Source organism: Ipomoea nil, unplaced genomic scaffold, assembly GCF_001879475.1.
Source record: "Ipomoea nil cultivar Tokyo-kokei standard unplaced genomic scaffold, Asagao_1.1 scaffold3054, whole genome shotgun sequence".
NCBI lineage: Eukaryota > Viridiplantae > Streptophyta > Magnoliopsida > Solanales > Convolvulaceae > Ipomoea > Ipomoea nil.
In genome coordinates this window covers 527,738-550,917 of record NW_017619482.1, presented here as the reverse complement: position 1 = coordinate 550,917, position 23,180 = coordinate 527,738, and the positions used below count along the sequence as shown (strand labels likewise).

The window sequence follows — 23,180 nt, the reverse complement described above, 5'->3', positions numbered from 1 at the left end:
AGAAATGAATTGCTATCCTTATTCATTTGTATGGAAGATATTTTTTTTTTTTTTGTCTAGATATATAACAATTTTTTCATTAAAAAAAAAAAACTTAATATCACCGATTATATTTACACATTATTGAAATATCTTTCTATCTTCCAAAAGGCTGAACCTCAACCCTAAGGGCTTGAAACCTCTTTCTAGACGACATTGGTAGTGGCAACACAATCTTGTTCATCTTCATCTAGAGCTAACACCTTCAATCCAACAGGACAGGTTACTTGGGTGAAAATATATAATGGTAGAATCTCAATTAGTTATCCTTTTATATTTTCAGTCAATTAGTCAATTAGAATATCAAATGCAGTGATATTTTTACATAATTTTCGTTCCATTTTTAATTGATAATGTAGATATTATTATTGAAATATTTTCGTTCTATTTTTAATTTACTTTTACTATTTTTTAAAATATGCAGCATTTACTATTGATAATGTAGAATATTATTATTGAAATATTTCCCTCCAATTTTTAATTTCCATTCCATTTTTAATTAAAATGCAATGATTTGACCATTTCTTTTTTTTATTATTATTTTTTTTATTTTAGTCAATTATGGATCATTTTTTATTTGCAGTCCATTATTAATATTCATTTCCTCTTATAATTTCAGTCAATTAGTAATATTAGATTCATTTTCAGTCAATATTTCTTTTTTATTTTTAGTCAATTAGTCAATTAGAATATAAATGCAATGATATTTTTACCTAATATTTTCGTTTCATTTTTAATTTTCATTGACTATTTATAAATAGTTATGCTGTGAAATCGTGTCCACATTGCAAGGTGGACACAATTCTATTTTCATAATTACTGAACTATATATTAATAATTATAAAACTATATAGTCATAATCTCTGAACTTCATATTCATAATTATTGAACTCTATATTCACAATTACAAAACTCTATGTTTGTTGTAATTCGGCCTATCAACTTGTTAGTTCTCGCGTGATAGTTGTACGGTAACGCATCGATTGTATGTATGAAGAATATTGCAATATGGAATGGAAGAGTAGAGAGAAAAATATAACAAAAGAATGTAGAACTCAAGAACACAAGTTCACTCTTTCATTATGCCTTGAACATGTATATATATACATCCATATAACCCTTCATTTTCTATAACATAAATAATGGAATAAATATAAGGCAAATGAAAGGTCTTGTGATAATGGCCATAATAATAATAATATTTATAACACTCCCCCTTGGCCATTATCAAACTATACTCATGCCTCGTTAAAAACCTTGCTAGAAAAACCCAGTTGAAAAAACCTAGACGAGGAAAAGAGTACACGAAGTATGTTGATCCATGTGTTGCACCGGTTGCCTCATTAAAAACCTTAGCCTAAGAAAACCCAGTGGGAAAAAAACTTAGCCAAGGAAAAGAGTACAAACATAAGCCTTCTGGGCATAATCTTCAAGATTTCAAGAGTCTTCAGGACTATCCACTCAAGTGCACCAACATAGGTTGCCTCATTAAAAACCTTAGCTTAAGAAAACCCTGTGGGAAAAACTTAGCTAAGGGAAAAAGAGTACAACCATATGCTTTCGTAGCATAATATTCAGGATATCAAAAGTCCTCTAGATTGTCCATTCTAGCACAGCTAGGCGTTGTCGCTCCCCCTGAAGATAACAATCTTCTAAGCCCACGCATCCCAATTTTATGAACATATTACTCAAAAGTGGATGTAGGCAGAGACTTAGTGAACATATCTGCAAGATTGTTCAGTGGGGAAAACATTCTCAATAAGAATTTTACAACTCTTCTAGAGTTCATGTGTGTAGAAGGATTTAGATACAACATGTTTTGTAAGGTTCCCCTTAACAAAACTATTACTTGCTTGTGCAACACAATCTTATTTGTCCTCATATGAGACATTGGGGGTAAAAATATAACATAACCAGTTCTGAACTTGGCATCATAGGGATAAAATAAAAGAGCTAATGCCCAAGTTGCCCATCAAAACCACATATTAGTTTCTCACATAAACGTCAAAATCTTTGTACCTCGAAGGTGTTGGAGGATATGTTAAATACCATTCCAATTTTCATTGTAGGGAGAAGCACTAAATCTTGCTAGCAATTTCATCGCAAATTCAATATCAGGCCTGATGCGATTATGGAACTTCTAGTTCAATAATAGTGCTCCAATAGCAATGAAGTAATGGACTCCCGGTCCCTAAATATCCTCATTATAACCTTCGAGTCTAAATGGTCATTTATCTACTTCAAGAGATTATTGGACAACCGTTTATGTGATAAGTAAATAATACTTGTCTATATAAAACATCTTCAAGATATTTTTCAAGTAGGCTAACTGGTGTATAAAACTTCTTCAAGGAGAAGCTCGATCTTTAGGTCGAGACAATACTTGGATTTCCAAGTCTTTTATTTTAAAACTCCATCTTTCGGCATGAGCTAATATCACCAAGCTCTCTATGTGTTTCAATGATATTTAAACCGTCAATATCGACTGAGATGATAAATAAATAACTCCATTAGCAATTCTTTAACGAACACATAATGGTACATATTATTTATACATTCCTTCTTTGGGAGGAAAACACTCAGTCAATAATATTCAACTCATACAAAGACTTTAGTAGTTTAATGATACACGTTGAGATTTTCACTTTCCACATTCCAAAAGTGTTGAATCCATTGGGGATTTACAAATAAATATTAGCGTCTAATGACCAGTAAATTACGGTCATGACGTTCATCAACTGCATATCTAAATTCATAATTCACTGCCAATAATGTTAATTTGCGGAACGTAATGCCATATGTTGTGGGAGAGAATATTTGACCAAAATCAATTCAGGGTCTCTGCGTAAACCCTTAAGCTACCAGTCTCGCTTTATATCATACCACCATATTGTTTGTATTTCTCTTTCGTACAAACACTCATTTGTAACCTACAAGGTTAACATTAAATGGTGTACGTGTTATAAAGAGAATACAGTTTTAGCGAGCTGAGCTGTACATGCCTTAATTGCTTTTTTATACATAAAAAAAAATCAAGGCACTACTGGTGCCTAGCTCTGGATCCAGATTCTCATATACTAAGAGCAATTTATAAGGCAATTGTGTTGTCGACAACTATAACGTTTTTCATAAATTTCTCCCATATATATAAAATAATGGCAATTTCTAATTCAACCAGACTCTAGCCATTTCGCAAAGGTATTTTTATCTGGTCGTTTCGCATCCCAGTATTATGATTTTGGGTGCACCTATAATTTTACTGGGGTTTTTCGCCTTCCAGACGAATGTCTTCTGGACGAATATCTGCAGGACATACTTCTTTAAGCGATTTCAAGAATAACACCATTTTCTACTAGATTTAGCTTTCCGCGGATTATACCAACATGTCTCCACGCTTCTGGCGTCAAGGAGCATTGGTAGATATATATGGTCCAAGTTGGGGAAAATATATAGGACCTAGTCACTCATGAGTATATATATTGACAGATTAATTATCTACTGAACTTCTAGTTCAGTTTACTTCTTCTGAACTTCTAGTTCAGTCTACCTAGTACGTGGATTTAAATATTGAAGATCAATCATTCATAGAATTTCTCGGCATTCTATAAAATTTGAGATCTTATCTCCCCCTAATGCCGTGAAATGATCTTCATAAAGTGTGCAGTCAGCATACCTAATTATATATTGATCCCTTATCATGGGCTCTAAGAATTTAAATAACAGACGGAGGTTTATAATCAACATATACATGCCCACAAAGGTACGCTATGGTGGTGATATAGGAAAAAGACTGCACACTGTGAATAAAACGCAGATGGGAAATGTTTGGTTTTATACCACGTACTAGGTTCTAGGGGAAATAATTATGATATGCAGTAGGTCAGATTGTGATAACCATAATAGCATATAAAACTGATGTCCCCAACAAGAAAAAAATATATAATCAGATATGAAAGCATACATATCAATTGATATTACAAAGGTACACAACAATCATAGGGAAGCTGTGAAGCTTGTCAAATAAAATATATCTTCAAGATCTCCCAAAAATCCTTATCCTCAATTTTACATTAGTTCACTCACTGGTTTGGGAATTGCTTCGTGCAAATTCACATGATATAATTCATTCCCTCATTTGCTTCGGGCAAACTAATATGAAATAATTTAGTCCTTCGTTTGCTTCAGGCAAATTGATATGATATGATCCATTCTATCTTCCAAACCAATAACATCTAAATCAATCATATCATGTATGACATAAGTCAAAGATCATTCTTATAAAGGAGTATACCACTCCTTAAACAACACAGAATTGCACTAAGCCATAGTCGGAGAGGGATTTGTCATGTTGACATCTTAAATTTAGTCAAAAGATGATTATCATAATTTGTTGATAATAGCAATCCTTCAGGGATTGATATAAGATTTATGGAACAAATAATAATTCAATTTTGAATTAGCAGCCAGTCAATTGCATACGAGAGTTATGTTGCATGCATGAGGAAAATTTTCATAAATAAATAAGCAAGCAAACTAAGAGAATTAAATCTGAGAAGTAAACTTCCACTGGAAAATAAAGTTCCAGAAAGTAAAATTTCAAGAAGTAAATCGAGAAGCAAGATTACAGAGGTAAGTTAAGAGATGTAAGCTTAGAGAGGTAAACTTTTTGAATAGTTAATTCGAGTAGTAAAATTAGCAAGAAAAATCAGCAAAGTAAGGTCACTTTGCACTCATAATAATTTGCCTCCAAAAATAACTTTGCACTCAAAAACACATTTGGAGTGTATATACTCATCGGTTACGCAATAAGTTATTGCGGCCATGAATTAACTTTTCGAGTGCTTCAGGCATAATCGGATGCTTCAAGCATGAGTTTACTTCTCGGATACGTCATGCTTCAGGCATGAGCTAACCTTTTTGTCCATGAATATATTTTCATGAATTACTCAAACATTATCATGACACTAATCATTTCTTCATCAATACCTTATCATTTCATTATCACAATTTATCGCAATATTTGCTTCAGGCAAATTAGCTAGAATCATCAAGATGATCTTCATTCTCCGATGACCAAATGCTTTGGTGTGCGGCACGTAGGGATCAATGCCCTTCAGACCCACATTGTTAGCAAATCTGCTTCTGGCTAAGATTTTGCCTCGATAAGTTTGGTCATCCTTGAATATCTTGATCACTTTATTTCTTATTCTGAGCTCGAAACTCATACCACACTGGTTATAATCTCGACCACAACCCCTTATGAAGTTACTCAACTAGGTAACATTATGTGCTTCAGGTACTTGTGCAAAATCAACCAAACATGCACTTTGATTCTTCATCAACAACTAGTTATGTTTCTTAGCCACAAGAAGTGCTAAAATCACCTTAGGATGCTTCTCATAATTTGTTGTCTTGTACTACTGCTGGAGTACAAATTACTCACACGAAAAGTTGACAATGTCTTTTCAATTAAATATTTCTCTAAAACTTCTTGTTTAGAGTTTCACTTCTGAGACTATTTTGTGCAGAGCTGAATTATAGTCAGTTACTGACTTATAATCTTAAAACTTAAGATTAATCTAGTCAAATTGTGTCCGAGGAAGGACAATAGATGACTACTAGTCAAAATGGTCCTTCAGGGACTTACATAACGCAATAGGGACTTTTTCAATCAAATAATCATTTTTAAGATCGTAGTTCAAGTAGTGGCGTATGAAAATGAGCGCTTGTGCCTTCTGGGCATCGGTTCTCTGTGACTTAGCAACAAAATTTTGGCTCGATTTCTTAGATGCCAAATATATTTCAATATCCAAAGCCCAAATGAAATAATTGCTATCGACATGAGCGAGCTCAATAAAATCACATTTGACAATTGAATACGTAATCTACAAAACATATATCATATGTTCTCATATACATTCATAATATCACATGTTTATAGCAAAATAAGGAATCTAACATCTTCTAGATGCAAAATGAACTTTCCGAGATGAAGTCAAAAGATAAAATCAGAAAACAAATTGATCTTTCGAATATACACAAAAACCGAAATGGTGCAACACGAATTGGTGAGGCAAACACCAAATTGATGCAACAAGCATCGACTCGTGTTTATACCATCAACTCGCGCTACAAGCAACAAGGCACGAATCGGTGCGAAAACACCGAATTGATGCAGCAAGCATCGACTCGTGTTTATAGCATCAACTCGCGCTACAGGCAACGAGTGGTGTTTCATTCTCCAATACACCAAATTGATGCTCCCAAGTCATCAATTAAGCTTTAAAGTCTTATTCACTCTTAAACTTCCACGAAATAAACTTTAACAATCTTAATTAAAAACCATTCATTCATTGCCTAATCAGGCACAAAAACTAATTGCTAATCACATGCAAACGACATATCATAAAAACATAATAATGCACTACATCATAGGGTATATAACATACAAAGTATGCGAAATGAAAATAATATGTATACATACATTGCATCTTCGTACGAAAAGCCCCATCTATTTACACAAACATATATATCACATGCTTTTCTTTCAATTTTAAGAATCAAAAATAAAATTGGAAATATATATTCAGGAATTTACACAATCATATATATACGAACCGATATGTGCAATTCATATTTCAAATTTTAGAATCAATATGTATCGTATCAATCATGTATTTCATAATCATATCAAGAGGTGTAGAATCAACATGTGCCATATAAAAACATGTATTATATGAAACCTATGAACATGCTTGCCTAGTATAAAAACATGTATTATAACATGTCCGAGCATACCGTTCACCGAGGAATATGTTGGCGATTCGTGCTGATAACGTGTTGTAATTCGGCCTATCAACTTGTTAGTTCTCGCGTGATAGTTGTACGGTAACGCATCGATTGTATGTATGAAGAATATTGCAATATGGAATGGAAGAGTAGAGAGAAAAATATAACAAAAGAATGTAGAACTCAAGAACACAAGTTCACTCTTTCATTATGCCTTGAACATGTATATATATATACATCCATATAACCCTTCATTTTCTATAACATAAATAATGGAATAAATATAAGGCAAATGAAAGGTCTTGTGATAATGGCCATAATAATAATAATATTTATAACAATGTTCATAATTATTGAACTATATGTTCATAATTATAAAATTATATATTCATAATTTTTGAACTTCATATTCACAATTATTGAATCTCTATATTCATAATTACATAACTATAAGTTCACAATTATGTTCACAACACTATATTCATAATTATAGAACCATATGTTCATAATTTTTGAACTATATATTCATAATTATAAACAATTTTAGAACCGTGTCTACCTTGCAAGGTGGACACGGTTCTACAACATAATTTTTCAGGTCAATAGTACTCAAAAAAAAAATAATAAAAAAATAATAATAATAATAATAATAATAAGAGCCTTTGGACTTCTTAGTACTTACCCACATTGATGGTCAAACAATTGTGTTTGTAAGAAAAGTAATATATAGAGGAGTTCAAAGGCTCCTTTTTTCAAACATTTTCAATATAGGATCAAAATGATCCAACATCATTTACAAAGGGAGTCCGTGGCTCCCTTTTGTCTTCTTCTTATTATTTTTATTTTTAATTTTATTTTGTATATTGTTTTGTTTGTATTATTATTATTATTATTATTATTATTATTATTATTATTATTGATAAATTCGCCAAAATTTTAACAAATTCGTCATTTTAACATTTAACTTTAATCAAAACACCAAAAAAATTATATAATAACTTGGTAATTTTCTCCAAACTGCTAAAAACTAATACAACACATACATTTTGGGTTAATCTTTCATAACCCACCACTAATAATAAATAATAAATAAATAAATAAAAACTAAAATAAGAAGACAAAGTTAAGACTTCTTAAATAAGAACATTTTAACCTCTCAATATTTGTCCACATTGATGGGCAAGCAATTATGTTTGTAAGAGGATGATTGCTCTCTCTTTTCAAACATTTTTAATTTGTGATCAAAATGATCCCAGATCATTTACAAAGGGAGCCCGTGACTCTTTTTTTTTTTTTTTAATTTTATTTTGTATATAGTTTTGTTTTGGATTATTATGATTATTATTATTATTGTGGTTGTTATTATTATTGTTGTTGTTGATGATGATATTATTATTGTTGTTGTTGTTGTTGTTATTCTAATTTGATTATTTGACAAATTCGTCAAAATTTTAAGAAATTCATCTTTTTAACATTTTATATTTAATCAAAGCACCAAAAATATTATTTAATAACGTAGCAATTTGACCCAAACTGCTAAAAACTAAAACAACTCATATACGTTTTGGGTTAATCTTTATTAAACCCCCTAATAAATTAAAAAAATTAAAAAAAAAAATTAAAATAAGAAGCCATTAAGATAAGGTTTTTTAAATAAAAGCATTTTGACATGTTGGTCTTCAATAGGTTGAGAAAGTATACATGTAACAGGGTCAATCGAATAGTTATACTATGGAATTGTGTCCACCTGCAAGGTGGACACAGTCTATGGTTATAATTACTGAACTATATGTTCATAATTATAAAGTTATATATTCATAATCTTTGAACTTCATATTCATAAGTATTGAACTCTATATTTACAATTACAGAACTCTATGTTCATAATTACTAAACTATATGTTCAAAACACTACGATCATAATAGTATAAGTATATATTCATAATTATGAACAATTTTGGAACCGTGTTTATCTTGCAAGATGGATACGGTTCCACAACACAATTTGCCGGGTCAATAGTACTAAAAAAAATTAAGAGCCTTTAAACTTTTCATTTGTAAAAAGCCTTTGGACTTCTCAATACTTGCCCAGATTGATGGGAAAGCAATTGTATGGTTATATAGAGGAGATCAAGAGCTCCTATTTCTAAACATTTTCAATGTGGGATCAATGGGGGTATAGCTCATATGGTAGAGCGCTCGCTTCGCATGCGAGAGGCTCGGGGTATCCCACATCATTTACTAAAAAGTTCTTCACGCCATACACAGCACCTTCTTTGAAGACATTCTGGAATTTTTCTACTTGTTCTCTTGGTATTGAAGCATGAAGATATGTCCCCTAACAAAAGAATAATGTCAACAAAAAATAGTAAAAATAAATGAAATATAAAGTGCAGTAAAAAATGTTACCTCTTCATCATGGAAGATACATTCTTTGCTTTTAATAGAGTTGTTGCCACGGTTAGCATGAACTTCATATGTTCTCACAAGCCTTAGTTTGATAGCTCTTTTCAAAGTCATAGGACTTATATCTTTGGCCAAAATGAACATTCCTACCATGATGTTATATTGAGTTTGTATTTCAGATTTGTTGTTGAAGAAGTTGAAGTGAATTGTGCAGGAAAACAACTACTATTTATAGCCAAATTACCTCATTAACCCAACCATTTGGGAAAACGAAGTGTGGCACTTGGGTTTGGTCATTATTACGCGTGAACCGTCATTTTTTCATTTTCAGCCTCTGTGCATTTAATGCATGCCGCATGGTCTTTTCAGTTTTTCCTTTTGCATTTAATGCATTCTGATCAGATTCAGATCAGATTGTATTTATTGTAAATTTAAATGTATTGTTATATTATATTTTGTACTAAAAGATATTATTTAAAATTATTTTATGGGTGCAGTAACCAATGATCATTGGTAAATGCATGCCACATAGTCTTTTCATTGTCATTTTGCATTTAATGCATTCTGATCAGATTGTATTTATTGTGAATTTAAATGTATAATTATATTATATTTATTATATTATATTTTGTATCGAAAAATATTATTTAATGTTATTCTATGGGTGCAGTAACCAATGATCATTGGTAAATGGTGAAAAGAAATGATTGCATATTTTTAAATCTGAAAAGATAACCCACAACAATTCAACCGTCATAAAGTTGTTTTGGTGACCAAAAATGCAAGAGCAAATGGGCGGGAAAAAAAAAACTTTTTTTACCAAAATGTTTTTGCTTTATTATAGAGAAAGATTAGATAACTATGTGTTCATAATTATGCTTACAACACTATGTTCATAATTATAGAACTATATGTTCATAATTTTTGAACTATATATTGATTATTGATTATTGATTATGATATTCATAATTATGAATTATGAACTATTTTTGAACCATGTCTACCTTGCAAGGTGGACACAATTACACATAATAATTTGTCAGGTCAATAGTACTATAAAAACCCTTTGGACTTCTCAATACTTGCCCACATTGATGGGCAAGCAATTGTATGGTTATATATAGAGGAGATTAAGAGCTTCTCTTTCCAAACATTTTCAATGTGGGATCAAAATGATCCCACATCATTTACAAAGGAGAGCCACCTTTGTCTTTTTTTTTTTTCTTTTTTTTTTTTAATTTTAATTTTATTTTGTATATAGTTTTGTTTGGATTATTATTATTATTATTATTATTATTATTATTATTATTATTATTATTGTTGTTGTTGTTGTTGTTATTATTGTTATTATTTTAATTTTATTTTATACTTGAACAATTAAGTTTTGAATCTCTATATTCATAATTACATAACTATATGTTCATAATTATGCTCACAACACTATGTTCATAATTATAGAACTATATGTTCATAATTGTTAAACTATATATTCATAATTATGAACAATTTTGAAATCGTGTCTACCTTGCAAGGTGGACACAATTCCACAGCATAATTTATCGGGTTAATATTACTAAAAAAAAAAAAATCTTTGGACTTCTCAATACTTGCCCACATTGATGGGCAAGCAATTATGTTCGTAAAAGGAGCATTGCTCCTCTTATATAGAGGAGCTCAAGAGCCCATTTTCTAAACATTTTCAATGTGGGATCAAATGATCCAACATCATTTACAAAGGTGAGTCCGTGGCATCCTTTTGCCTTCTTCTTATTTATTTTAGTTTTAATTTTATTTTGTATATCGTTTTGTTTGGATTATTATTATTATTATTATATTATTATTATTATTATTTTAATTTGATTATTGATAAATTTGCCAAAATTTTAACAAATTCGTCATTTTAACATTTTAACTTTAATCAAAACCCCCAAAAAATTATATAATAACTCAGTAATTTACTCCAAATGGCTAAAAACTAATACAACACATACATTTTGTGTTAATCTTTCACAAACCCCATTATTAATAATTAATAATAAATAAATAAAAACTAAAATAAGAAGATATAGTCGAGGCTTCTTAAATAAGAACCTTTTGACATCTCAATACTTGCCCACATTGATGTGCAAGAAATTATGTTTGTAAGGGGATCATTGATCCTCTTATATAGATGAGCTTTCTCTTTTCAAACATTTTCAATGTGGGATAAAAATGATCTCAAAATCATTTACAAATAGAATCCGTGACTCCCCTTTGTCTTTTTTTTTTTTTTTGTTTTTTGTTTTTTGTTTTTTTGTTTTTGTTTTTTTTGTTTTTGTTTTTTGTTTTTGTTTTTAATTTTAATTGTATTTTGTATATAGTTTTGTTTAGATTATTATTGTTGTTGTTGTTGTTGTTGTTGTAATTTGATTATTTGACAAATTCGTCAAAATTTTAAGAAATTCGTCTGTTTAACATTTTATAGTTTATCAAAACACCAAAAATATTATTTAATACCTTAACAATTTGCTCGAAACTGCTAAAAACTAAAACAACTCATATACATTTTTGGTTAATCTTTCCCAAACCCCCTAATAAATTAAAAAAAAAAATAAGAATCCATTGGGATAAGTTTTTTTAAATAAGAGCTAGTTGACACGTTGGGTTTTAATAGGTTGTGGAATCGTGTCCACCTTGCAGTTCTATGTTCATAAATACTGAACTATAAGTTCATTATTATAAAGCGATATATTCATAATCTTTGAACTTCATATTCATAATTATTAAACTCTATATTCATAATTATAGAACTCTATGGTCATAGTTATTGAATTACATGTTCATAATTATACAGAAATATATTCATAATTTTTAAACTTCATATTCACAATTATTGAATCTCTATATTCATAATTAGATAACTATGTGTTTATAATTATGTTCACAATACTATGTTCATAATTTTTTAACTATATATTGATTATTATATTCATAATTATGAACTATTTTTGAATTATTTCTACCTTGCAAGGTGAACACAATTTTACAGCATAATTTGTCGAGTCAATAGTACTATAAAAAGCCTTTGGACTTCTCAATACTTACCAACATTGATGGACAAACAATTGTATGGTTATATAGAGGAGATCAAGAGCTCCTCTTTCCAAACATTTTCAATGTGGGATCAAAATGATCCCACATCATTTACTAAGGGGAGCCACATTTGTCTTCTTCTTAATTTTTTTTTAATTTTAATTTTATTTTGTATATAGTTTTGTTTGGATTATTATTATTATTATTATTATTATTATTATTATTATTATTATTGTTGTTGTTGTTGTTGTTGTTGTTGTTGTTGTTGTTGTTGTTGTTGTTGTTGTTGTTGTTGTTATTTTAATTTTATTTTATACTTGAACAATAATATTTTTATTATACTTGAACAATAATATTATCAATTATCAATTATATTATATTATAGAATATAATACCATATATAATATTGTCAATTAATAGATTTTATTTAATTTCCATTTGACATTTACTTACCAAATAAGTTTTGAATCTCTATATTCATAATTACATAACTATATGTTCATAATTATGCTCACAACACTATGTTCATAATCATATAACTACATGTTCCTAATTGTTGAACAATATATTCATAATTATGAACAATTTTAGAATTGTGTCTACCTTGCAAGGTGGACACAATTCCACAGCATAATTTATCGGGTCAATAGTACTAAAAAAAAAATCTTTGGACTTCTCAATACTTGCCCACATTGATGGGCAAGCAATTATGTTTGTAAAAGGAGCATTGATCCTCTTATATAGAGGAGCTCAATAGCTCCTTTTCTAAACATTTTCAAGGTGGGATCAAATGATCCAATATCATTTACAAAGAGGAGTTCGTGGCACCCTTTTGTCTTTTTCTTATTTATTTTAGTTTTAATTTTATTTTGTATATCATTTTGTTTGGATTACTATTATTATTGTTGTTGTTGTTGTTATTATTATTATTATTATTATTATTATTATTATTTATTTGATTATTGATAAATTCGCCAAAATTGTAACAAATTCGTCATTTTAACATTTTAACTTTAATCAAAATCCCCAAAAAATTTTATAGTAACTCAGTAATTTGCTCAAAAGGGCTAAAAACTAATACAACACATATATTTTGTGTTAATCTTTCACAACCCCCATTAATAACAAATAAATACAAACTAAAATAAGAAGACAAAGTTGAGGCTTCTTAAATAAGAACCTTTTGACATCTCAATACTTGCCCACATTGATGGGCAAGAAATTATGTTTGTAAGGGGATCATTGCTCCTCTTATATAGAGGAGCTCTCTCTTTTCAAACATTTTCAATGTGGGATAAAAATGATCTCAAAATCATTTACAAAGGGAGCCCGTGACACCCCTTTGTCTTTTTTTTTTTTTCTTTTTCTTTTTAATTTTAATTTTATTCTTTTTCTTTTTAATTTTAATTTTATTTTGTATACAGTTTTGTTTGGATTATTATTGTTGTTGTTGTTGTTATTGTTATTTGTGTATATGGCAGATTCGTCAGAATTTTAAGAAATTCACATGTTTAACATTTTATATTTTATCAAAACACCAAAAATATTATTTAATAACTTAACAATTTGCTCGAAACTGCTAAAAACTAAAACAACTCATATACATTTTTGGTTAATCATTCCCAAACCCCCTAATAAATTAAAAAAAAAAAATTAAGAATCCATTAAGATAAGTTTTTTTAAATAAGAGCCATTTGACTCGTTGGGTTTTAATAGGTTGTGGAACCGTGTCCACCTTGCAATTCTATGTTCATAAATACTGAACTATAAGTTCATTATTATAAAGTTATATATTCATAATCTTTAAACTTCATATTCATAATTATTAAACTCTATATTCATAATTACAAAACTCTATGTTCATAGTTATTGAAATATATGTTCATAATTATAAAGATATATATATATTCATAATTTATGAACTTCATATTCACAATTATTGAATCTCTATATTCATAATTAAATAACTATGTGTTCATAATTATGTTCACAACATTATGTTCATAATTATAGAACTATATGTTCATAATTTTTGAACTATATATTGATTATTATATTCATAATTATGAACTATTTTTGAACCATGTCTACCTTGCAAGGTGGACACAGTTCCACAACATAATTTGTCGGGTCAATAGTAGTACTATAAAAAGCCTTTGGACTTCTCAATACTTGCCCACATTGATGGACAAGCAATTGTATGGTTGTTAGAGGAGCATTGCTCCTCTTATATAGAGGAGATCTAGAGCTCCTCTTTCCAAACATTTTCAATGTGGGATCAAAATAATCCCACATCATTTACTAAGGGGAGCCACCTTTTTTTTTTTTTTTTTTTTTTTTTTAATTTTGTATATAGTTTTGTTTGGATTATTATTATTATTATTATTATTATTATTATTATTATTATTATTATTATTATTATTATTATTATTATTATTGTTGTTGTTGTTGTTGTTGTTGTTGTTGTTATTGTTATTATTTTAATTTTAATTTTATTTTATACTTGAACAATAATATTATCAATTATATTATATTATAGAATATAATACCATATATAATATTACCAATTAATAGATTTTATTTAATTTCCATTTGACATTTACTTACCAAATAAGTTTTACTACAAAAGTTTTGGGGGGAAAATTTGTTAGGAGGATTTTACTTTTATATATATATATATATATATATATATATATATATATATATATATATAGATTAGTGTTTTACCCGTGCTGTTTTTGTGAATTTTAATAAAAAATAAAAATTTTAAAAATGTTAAAATTATATAATATAATAATATAATTGGACTTCTCATATATTGTCAGGTATTTTCATACCATACAAAATTAAAATTAAAATGTTATAGTGTTATTAATATAGTCCCGATCTAATCATGTACATAAATTTATAAACTAAATTTACACAATTAAATTCATGTATTCCTAATTACATTTTATATATATTATAATTATAATTCTAACAATATGAATAATAAGTAAGGGAATTATATTTAGAAATCAAAAAATGTAAATTTTAAATTTTGTATGAGTAGATCTAGACTATAATCCCAAGTATATGTATTTCCTTATATAATTATATTTGTATGTGCAAATAATATATATAAATATGTATTTAGGAAAATGTTATAATATAATTTTTCTAATTATAATTTATATTGTTAGATTTATAAATAAGATAATTACATATAAAAATTTTAAATTAATATTGTATGATTAATATAGTGCATAAGTTTGCCGACTACTATTAATAATGAGATTCAACCTTCTTTTCATATAGTTCTGATGTGTTTTATCTTTAATGAGAATTAACCTTCTTTCTGACCTGAAGATTTATGGTTGCTCTAGGCCTCTACCCTCAAAGCCAATGATCAAACCCTTGACCTTTTGGTTAAGAGTGAATGAGTCATTTCCACTCAACCACACCCTCCAGGTTATACCAACAATATTTATGACACTTCTTAAGTAGACAAATTATCATGGACCATGGTCCACAATGCACTGTGGATCCTAATTCAATACACAGAATTGGACTTTATAATGTACAGAATTCATGTTCATAATACACATACACATAAACACGATATAATGAACATGAATCATGTGTGTTATGTTAAGTGTTTATGTGTCTTCCGCTATATAATACACAAAATTAATATTCATAATACACAGAATTCATGTTCATTATATCGTGTTTATGTGTATGTGTATTATGAACATGAATTATGTGCATTATAACATAAATTCTATGTATTGGATAAGGGTCCACAGTGTACTGTGGGCCCTTGTTCACGATATATCGATTGTTTTAAGTGTTTCAATTTTTTTTTTTATTTCAAATTATTTCTTTTGTTTTATTGTTTGGCCTCCGGAAATATTTTTGGGTCCACCTAAATGTGGATAAATGGATATTCGCAAATCACAAATAATAATAATAATAATAATAATAATAATAATAATAATAATAATAATAATAATAATAATAATAATAATAATAATAATGTTTGTCAAAAAATAATAATAATAATAATAATAATAATAATAATAATAATAATAATAATAATTCTTCCAAAAATCCTCTATCCTCTATTATTATAATAATAAAGCAGAACCTTTTTGGTAAAAAAAAAAATAGAGAAAGTTCCCGCCAAGTCAAAACACTGCATTTTGGCGGAACAAATGGGGATTTATTATGCAGTAAATGCCTTCTGTAAATGTGCCGTTTGGGAATATCAACAGTTGGAATTTAATACAAAAAATAATGGTGCCTTCTCCTGTATACAGATTTATACAAATTCAAAAAATATACAAATATCTATTTAAATGGAAAATCACTATTAAATTTACATTTCGGAGAAAACGTTTTGTATTACAACTTAAAGTCTCAACAAATCAGTGCTTCCAAATTTGTATAAATATGTGAATTCATTGTAGAACCCGGCATTCAACCACATATTGCTGGGCAAAGTACAATTTGCTTCCAAAAAATCACAGAATACATATCTCTCAAACAGAATGTATTCTCTGTACATTCTTGGAAGTGAGGTCTCTCCATTCAATATCTGGAGTGCGATTAAAGTTGTGGTTCGTTCATACAGTGTACCGGAACACAAAGGAAGCTATCAAGTGGATGGAGATTGCCTTTTATGATTCTGGGGTAATTCAGAAAAAAGAGTTACCATACGGTAAGCACCATCTCATACAGAAGCATCAGTACTGATTTAAATTACGTGTATATGTAGAGAACATTAGTCTATGCCCACATCCCAAAAGATTATGTTCCTAAGTTCCTTAATAAGTTTAAGGAAGTGTCAGTTTACGGTAATAAGAATTTTTTGGTTTGGTTTGTTGATGGTTTTTTCAAACAATTTTGCCTGGTGGCACAGGAATCTGGGAAGGGTGGTCTTATAAAACAATTGTGTCTGGTGGCACAAGAATCATTTTTTTGTTTTGTATATTAGTTTGTTTTTACTTTTGATATAGATTGTTATCATGTACATAAGGGTTTGAAAACCTGATGCAATCAGTTTTCTTTTTCAGAGCTGAGTTTTCAATCACCTACACTTCTAAGTAGATGATTGCAGTGGTGACCATCTTTTTTGTATGATTCAATCATTCATTTGCAGGTAGTTCAAATTGAGGAGGAAACATTATAGCTGATTTGGTTGTGAATATATAACAATTTTTAAATACATGTATTGGAACAATAGTACATATTACGTATGAAGCAAATCAAGGAAATATTTCAGATTTCATTTTACTTCTGTTTAGTGGGAAGAAAATAGTGCATCAGACTGTAACATCATTGTTTGCAAGTGTTTAAGTGTTTATTAGTTAGTAAAGTTAGGTAAAAGTTAGCAAAATTGTTTAGAAGTCTATTTAGTAAATACAACAAAGTCCCTTACAAACAAAGATGGATCAAGTACGTGATACTGCACTTGAAAAGGATCAAGTACCTGGTGTCCATTTTTATTGTTTTCCCTTTTGCATACTGATACAGTACATACCTTCACGAATACATTGTTGAATTGCATCCTAGGGTATGTTTTAAATCCTGCAAGGAACGAATTCATTGATTTGTTAGCTTTACAAATGCATAGTATAAAGCTGTGCACTAGATACAGTATTAGGAAATTCACAAATCTGCTATAAAAACTATATTATACTAAGACATGAGATAAATAAAAGAATGACTAATTTATACGGAGTAATACATTTAATTAAAAAAACAATTAAGCAGATTCTTAAATTCATGTTTTCAGGTTCTGTATTCCATACTAAAGCTGAAGATATGAATGGTCAAGACAATTAATAGTCATATTTGCAATTTTCCATAAAACTGTTATTATTCCAGGAAATTTGCACAGCCATCCCTATTATTCCAAGACATCATTTTTAAGAAATCAACAGATGGACAGGTAAAATTATTACATGGTCTGTAAGAATACAATCTCAGTTATGAATCATATTCGGTGTTTAGTTCTAATGTTGTTGTATGAATGTTTCCTGTTATAAGTCTTTGTATGCTACCTCTCCTATGATAGGATACAGGCAAAAAGGATGGTATTGAAGCATTTCCGATGAAGAAGGCAGCAGCAGCTTCTGTTTGAGTTTTTTGAGGGCGAATTGTGAAGGCTACTTCTAATTTTCATTTTGGTACTTCAAAGAATTAGAACAAGTGAGATATTGAGAGTCCTTATCCTGAGTGTGTGACCATTCAATTCTTAGATGTGTTTATGTACAAATGTGTATTTCAATTTTGCTTTTGTAATAGTAATTTTGTTTTGAATGTTCTTTTTCTTTATGGTGTATTTTTCTGGCAAAAGATTTAAAACTGCTATTGTTTAGTTTGAAAGATTGTTGACTTTGTCAAATTATTGGTTCACACAATGTTATGTGGACTATAACAAAAAAGTACATGTTTAATATATTAAATGTAAATTATTTTTGTAATGAATGTACATTATACAATATAATGTACACTCAGAACAAAAATAATGTATATTTTCTGAATACAATGTATATTTTTTTATACTGAATGTACATTATTTTTGTATTGAATATATATTATTTTACAGTAGACAAAATATAGTCCACACAATTTGTGTTGACATGGTCCACACAATAATGAAATCTGCAAGTAAGAAGCTTAATTTTTGTAAGGAAATTCATATGTTTCTAACTATGCTTAAATCTAGGAAATTCATATATTTCTAACTATATGATATATTTCAAATCTAGGAAAACATGCTGTGTTGAGTATTACTTACAAATCTGCCCATCATTATATTCCTGCATATACACAGGGCAATACTAAGGAAGTTGTTACCAATAATTTATTATTAAGCAAAGTGAACTTAAAGAACTATATTGACAATTATCAGAAATTCAAAGGTTGATACCAAAAAATATTTCAAATTTATACTTTAAACTATATAAGATTCATAGATGGAAAATGATGATACAAAATATCAGAACTTGAAGAGATATTTGATACATCATTTAACTCAAGTTAGTTGTGATGTGCTCCAAGCCAGCAACCTTTCAAATTCCAACACATTTAAATCCCAATGTAGTTATAGTCTGAAAAAAACTCAAAAATATATTAGAGACTAATACGGCTCTATTGTGTATTTAAATAGTTATATTTCTATTCAAATATTCTTAATATGTTACAACAAATCCATTCTGTGCATCGCACGGGTGAAAATACTAGTAATAATAATAATAAGAAAAAAAGTCAAAATGCAAACTACCCCATTTCCCCCGCCATTTCTTTTTTGATATAAAACTCCAAGCAAAGTGCAAAATTCCCTCTCGTTCTGGTCTGTTCTTCTGTTTCACTACTCATACAGGTAACAATCGTTCTCTCTCTCTCTCTATACACACACTTGTATTGTGTATATGTAGATATACACAGGTTAATACTGTCATTTCATTTGTTTGTATGGATTCACGCATATGCATTGCGGTTTTCCATGAGGCGCTTTCAATTTGGTGTACGTTCGCTAAGCTTTTCCTTTCGAATTTTCATTTCCATTGTACTACCAGATATGGATTCTGGTTATGGATGTGTTTCATTTTTCTCGATTTTATTCGTTCGCATCATCTACTTAGTTCGAAATTCATGTATTGGAACCCTGATTTTTCAGACAGTTATAATCCCTTCGTGTACTTTGCTGATAATAGTTTGTTGAACTTCATTTCATGATATCATCTGGCCAATTCTCCAAACAAATCGTAGAAACTGGAGCAACTGAAGTTTTCCTCTTATCTTTATTCCCCCTTGTTTTTCATTTCGTTTGATGTAATTATTGTGTAATTACAATTTCTGTCATCGCCATCATGATCACCAGAATCGCTACTTTTCTGCAGCTTAACTTTCTCTGAGTTATAATAGTAATCATATTCATTGATTATGTAGCATGGAATTATCTCTGGATCTTCTTTCTCCAATCTTGGGACATTTTTTTTTAGGTGCTTCAGAGATTCATTCCTTGAAGTTTCAAGTTCTAGTGGAAAAGATGGTTTCCTTTGAGTCACTTGATGTGAAGAGTAGGTCCCCTACACTCTGCCTATACTTTTGTTATTTAGCTCTAATTACCATGTTTCAGAGAAAATCTAGTTACAGTGAAGCATTTGATTGTAGTGGGAGTCATTGCTGCTTTGTTCAATCACTGAAGAGATTGTCAGTAGTAGTGTAATTTTGATATGTGCTAATTCCTGAGTAATCTGTGTAGTAATTACCGAAGTTGCTGTTGAGGTGTTGATTGATAACGAAGCATAGATACCGTTATTGTTACCAAAATAGTTGCTCGAAATTAAAAGGTGTAGTGTGGATATTAAACTAAGGTAATTTTCTTCAGAAGTCTTGCATGAGCTTCTGAATATTTGCATAATTAGTGGTGCTATCAATTTGCATCTACTAGCAGATTTTCTTATTACAGGTTGAAGGATTTATCCTTGTCATTCTTGACTCCATTTAAACCAAATGATACTTGCAAGTGTGGTATGTGGTAAAGTTGCAAAAATCTGTAATAATGGATTACAAATGAGTGCCTGTGGTTTCTCATGGATTGTGTAGTTCATTGTCTTTCTTGTTTTTCATGTAGCAGATTACTAAGCAATTAAAATTGCCACAGAGTGGATCTATGAAATAGAGATATTAACTTTTGATGTGCCAAGTAGTTTTGCATGTGTTCTCTCTTATATACCCATGGGTCTACATTTTATAATGAATATTTTCATTAGTCCATCCTGAACTAAAGACTGCAAATGGCAATTGAGAGTGCAGCTTGAATACTACTAATCAGATGGAATCTAAGCAGTAAAAGATGTGCAGGGTAGTATATCATTTAATTGAACTTGGAATGGATAAATGAATAACAGAAACTATCAGACTTCTTTGCTTTTCTTATTTGAGAATGTTCTTTTCTAATATCTTTGCAATGAATGGATTAAACCTAAAACATCTTGAATCATCATGACTAAGTTTGTTGAATGGTGGGACCTTCATTTTCTTGTTTGATGTGAAAATAATTAGAACTTCCTTTCAAGCACAGTTTGGATGCATCTTAGGCACATAATTAATATGGAGTACCTAAAAACCTTCCTAATTGCCTCAAAGGACAAAGGGTTAAAGCATGTTACTTTGCTTCTGTAATGCCTTGTTTTCTGTTGGAATTCTTACTTACTCTAAAATGTGACAGAGATTGGGCATGGATGTACTGGTTTTGGTGCAGTTCTCATTGTGGTTGGACTACTCTTCTTTGAGAAACATTTTCTCATCAAGGGGAATGTAAGTAGAGATAAATATACATCAATTTTATTTCCATCTTTTCATTTCTTGTATTCTAATTGCTGTTTTTTTGTGCTTTTACTTGTATACCTTAAGTATGTTCGCCGCATATCTAAGAATGCACTCTGGTTTTTTAGATCCTTATTTTCCTTGGAGTGGCCTTGACCATTGGAGTAAAGTCCACCTTGCAATTATTTCTTAAACGCCAAAACTTCAAGGTAACCTTGCTCCACTTTCATGATATGCCTTATTATTTACACATTAATTTTCTCCCCTTCTCTCATATGCTATATATGATTCCACAGGGTTCTGTCTCATTCGCTATTGGTTTATTCTTGGTTAGCATTGGGTGGCCAATCATAGGCATGATCTTGGAATGCTATGGTTTTGTTGTGGTATTTAGGTACAGTAAATTAGCTTACATTGTGGTTTTAAGTGAATCCTAACTTCACATTTGGCTTACAACTCATAGATCTTCATGCAACAGTTCTTGGCCTGGCCTTTTAGCTTATCTGAGAAAGTTACCTGTTGTTGGTTGGATATTCTGGCAACCATCAGTCTCATCGGTATGTTTCATTTGCTTCTGTATATATATTTGCAATAAATTAGTTGTACTATCAGTTGAGGTCATGAATAATATTAAAATTGATATGCATTTCTGTGTTTACAAATGAATTTCTTATGCAGTTCTTTCAACCTTACAAGATGGGGGGTAGGCGCGTTCCCATTTGAGTCTGAGAAACATTCAATTAAGAAACAATCAGATCAGAAAGGCTCAAGCTCCCACTGATCCCAATTCAAATATCAAATATACTGTAATTAGTTCTCTGCGTACTTTTTGCTGTTCACAGTGTAAAGGTAGTTACTCATTAGTAACCAAACAAACCATATGCCGAGGGTATCGATCACTGTACTGAACACACTACATACGGAATAGTTCATATATATGTTTTCAAAAATTATGGCACAATTTGCACACACCTCACTATATGCACTATGTTTTCTCTCTTTTAGATTATTGCTTAGTTTCTCTATTTTTACTCTACAATAGTGATGTGTCCTACACTCCTACATAGGTCTTAAGAAAAATTTGAGTCAAAATATAATTTTTGGATCAAATTTACACTCATGAATTATGTGGTATAAAATAAAATATATTCTTTAAAGTAGTTATATTAGTACATGCTTTTCTTAACACCCCGGTCTTGTACTAGTTTCTCATATAGTCAATCTTACGTTAATTTAAGAGTTAATTGTACCGGAGGTCCCTTATTTTTTGTGGCAATTTTAAATTTAGTCTCTGACTATCGTTTTTGTTATTTTACACCCCAGACTATTGTTTTTTGGACAATTTTAGTTCTTATGATTTTTTCTATTTTTAGTAAGGGCATTTTTGTCTTTTCAAATTTTTCTTTTGTTATTTTTCCGGTTTCAACCAGTTTAATTGATTTAGAACTTTAGGTAACCTCTGATTTTTAGTAACCATATTTTTCAACCAATTTCTAGTAAAGTCCTAAACCAATTAAACTGGTTGAAATCGAAAAAATAACAAAAGAAAA

At 29.6% G+C, this 23,180-nt stretch overlaps 1 protein-coding gene across 1 annotated transcript; it reads left to right on the top strand.

The window, feature by feature from the left end:
- The first annotated feature begins 19,638 nt into the window (after positions 1–19,638).
- On the top strand, positions 19,639–22,601 carry LOC109163974 (vesicle transport protein GOT1-like). The gene is made up of 7 exons (XM_019312710.1): positions 19,639–19,678; positions 20,301–20,378; positions 21,533–21,621; positions 21,759–21,839; positions 21,927–22,024; positions 22,109–22,187; positions 22,309–22,601. Exons 2-7 carry the CDS (start codon positions 20,348–20,350, stop codon positions 22,351–22,353), a joined length of 423 nt encoding a protein of 140 aa, XP_019168255.1. The 5' UTR covers positions 19,639–19,678; positions 20,301–20,347; the 3' UTR covers positions 22,354–22,601.
- Positions 22,602–23,180: the final 579 nt, after the last annotated feature.

What these genes read in the sequence shown, in the direction of transcription:
- LOC109163974 (XM_019312710.1), top strand. Translation starts at nt 20,348, where the DNA reads ATGGTTTCCTTTGAGTCACTTGATGTGAAGA. An exon ending in TGAGTCACTTGATGTGAAGA is followed by an intron (nt 20,379 to 21,532) that starts GTAGGTCCCCTA and finishes AAAATGTGACAG; the next exon opens with AGATTGGGCATGGATGTACT. An exon ending in TTAAACGCCAAAACTTCAAG is followed by an intron (nt 21,840 to 21,926) that starts GTAACCTTGCTC and finishes ATGATTCCACAG; the next exon opens with GGTTCTGTCTCATTCGCTAT.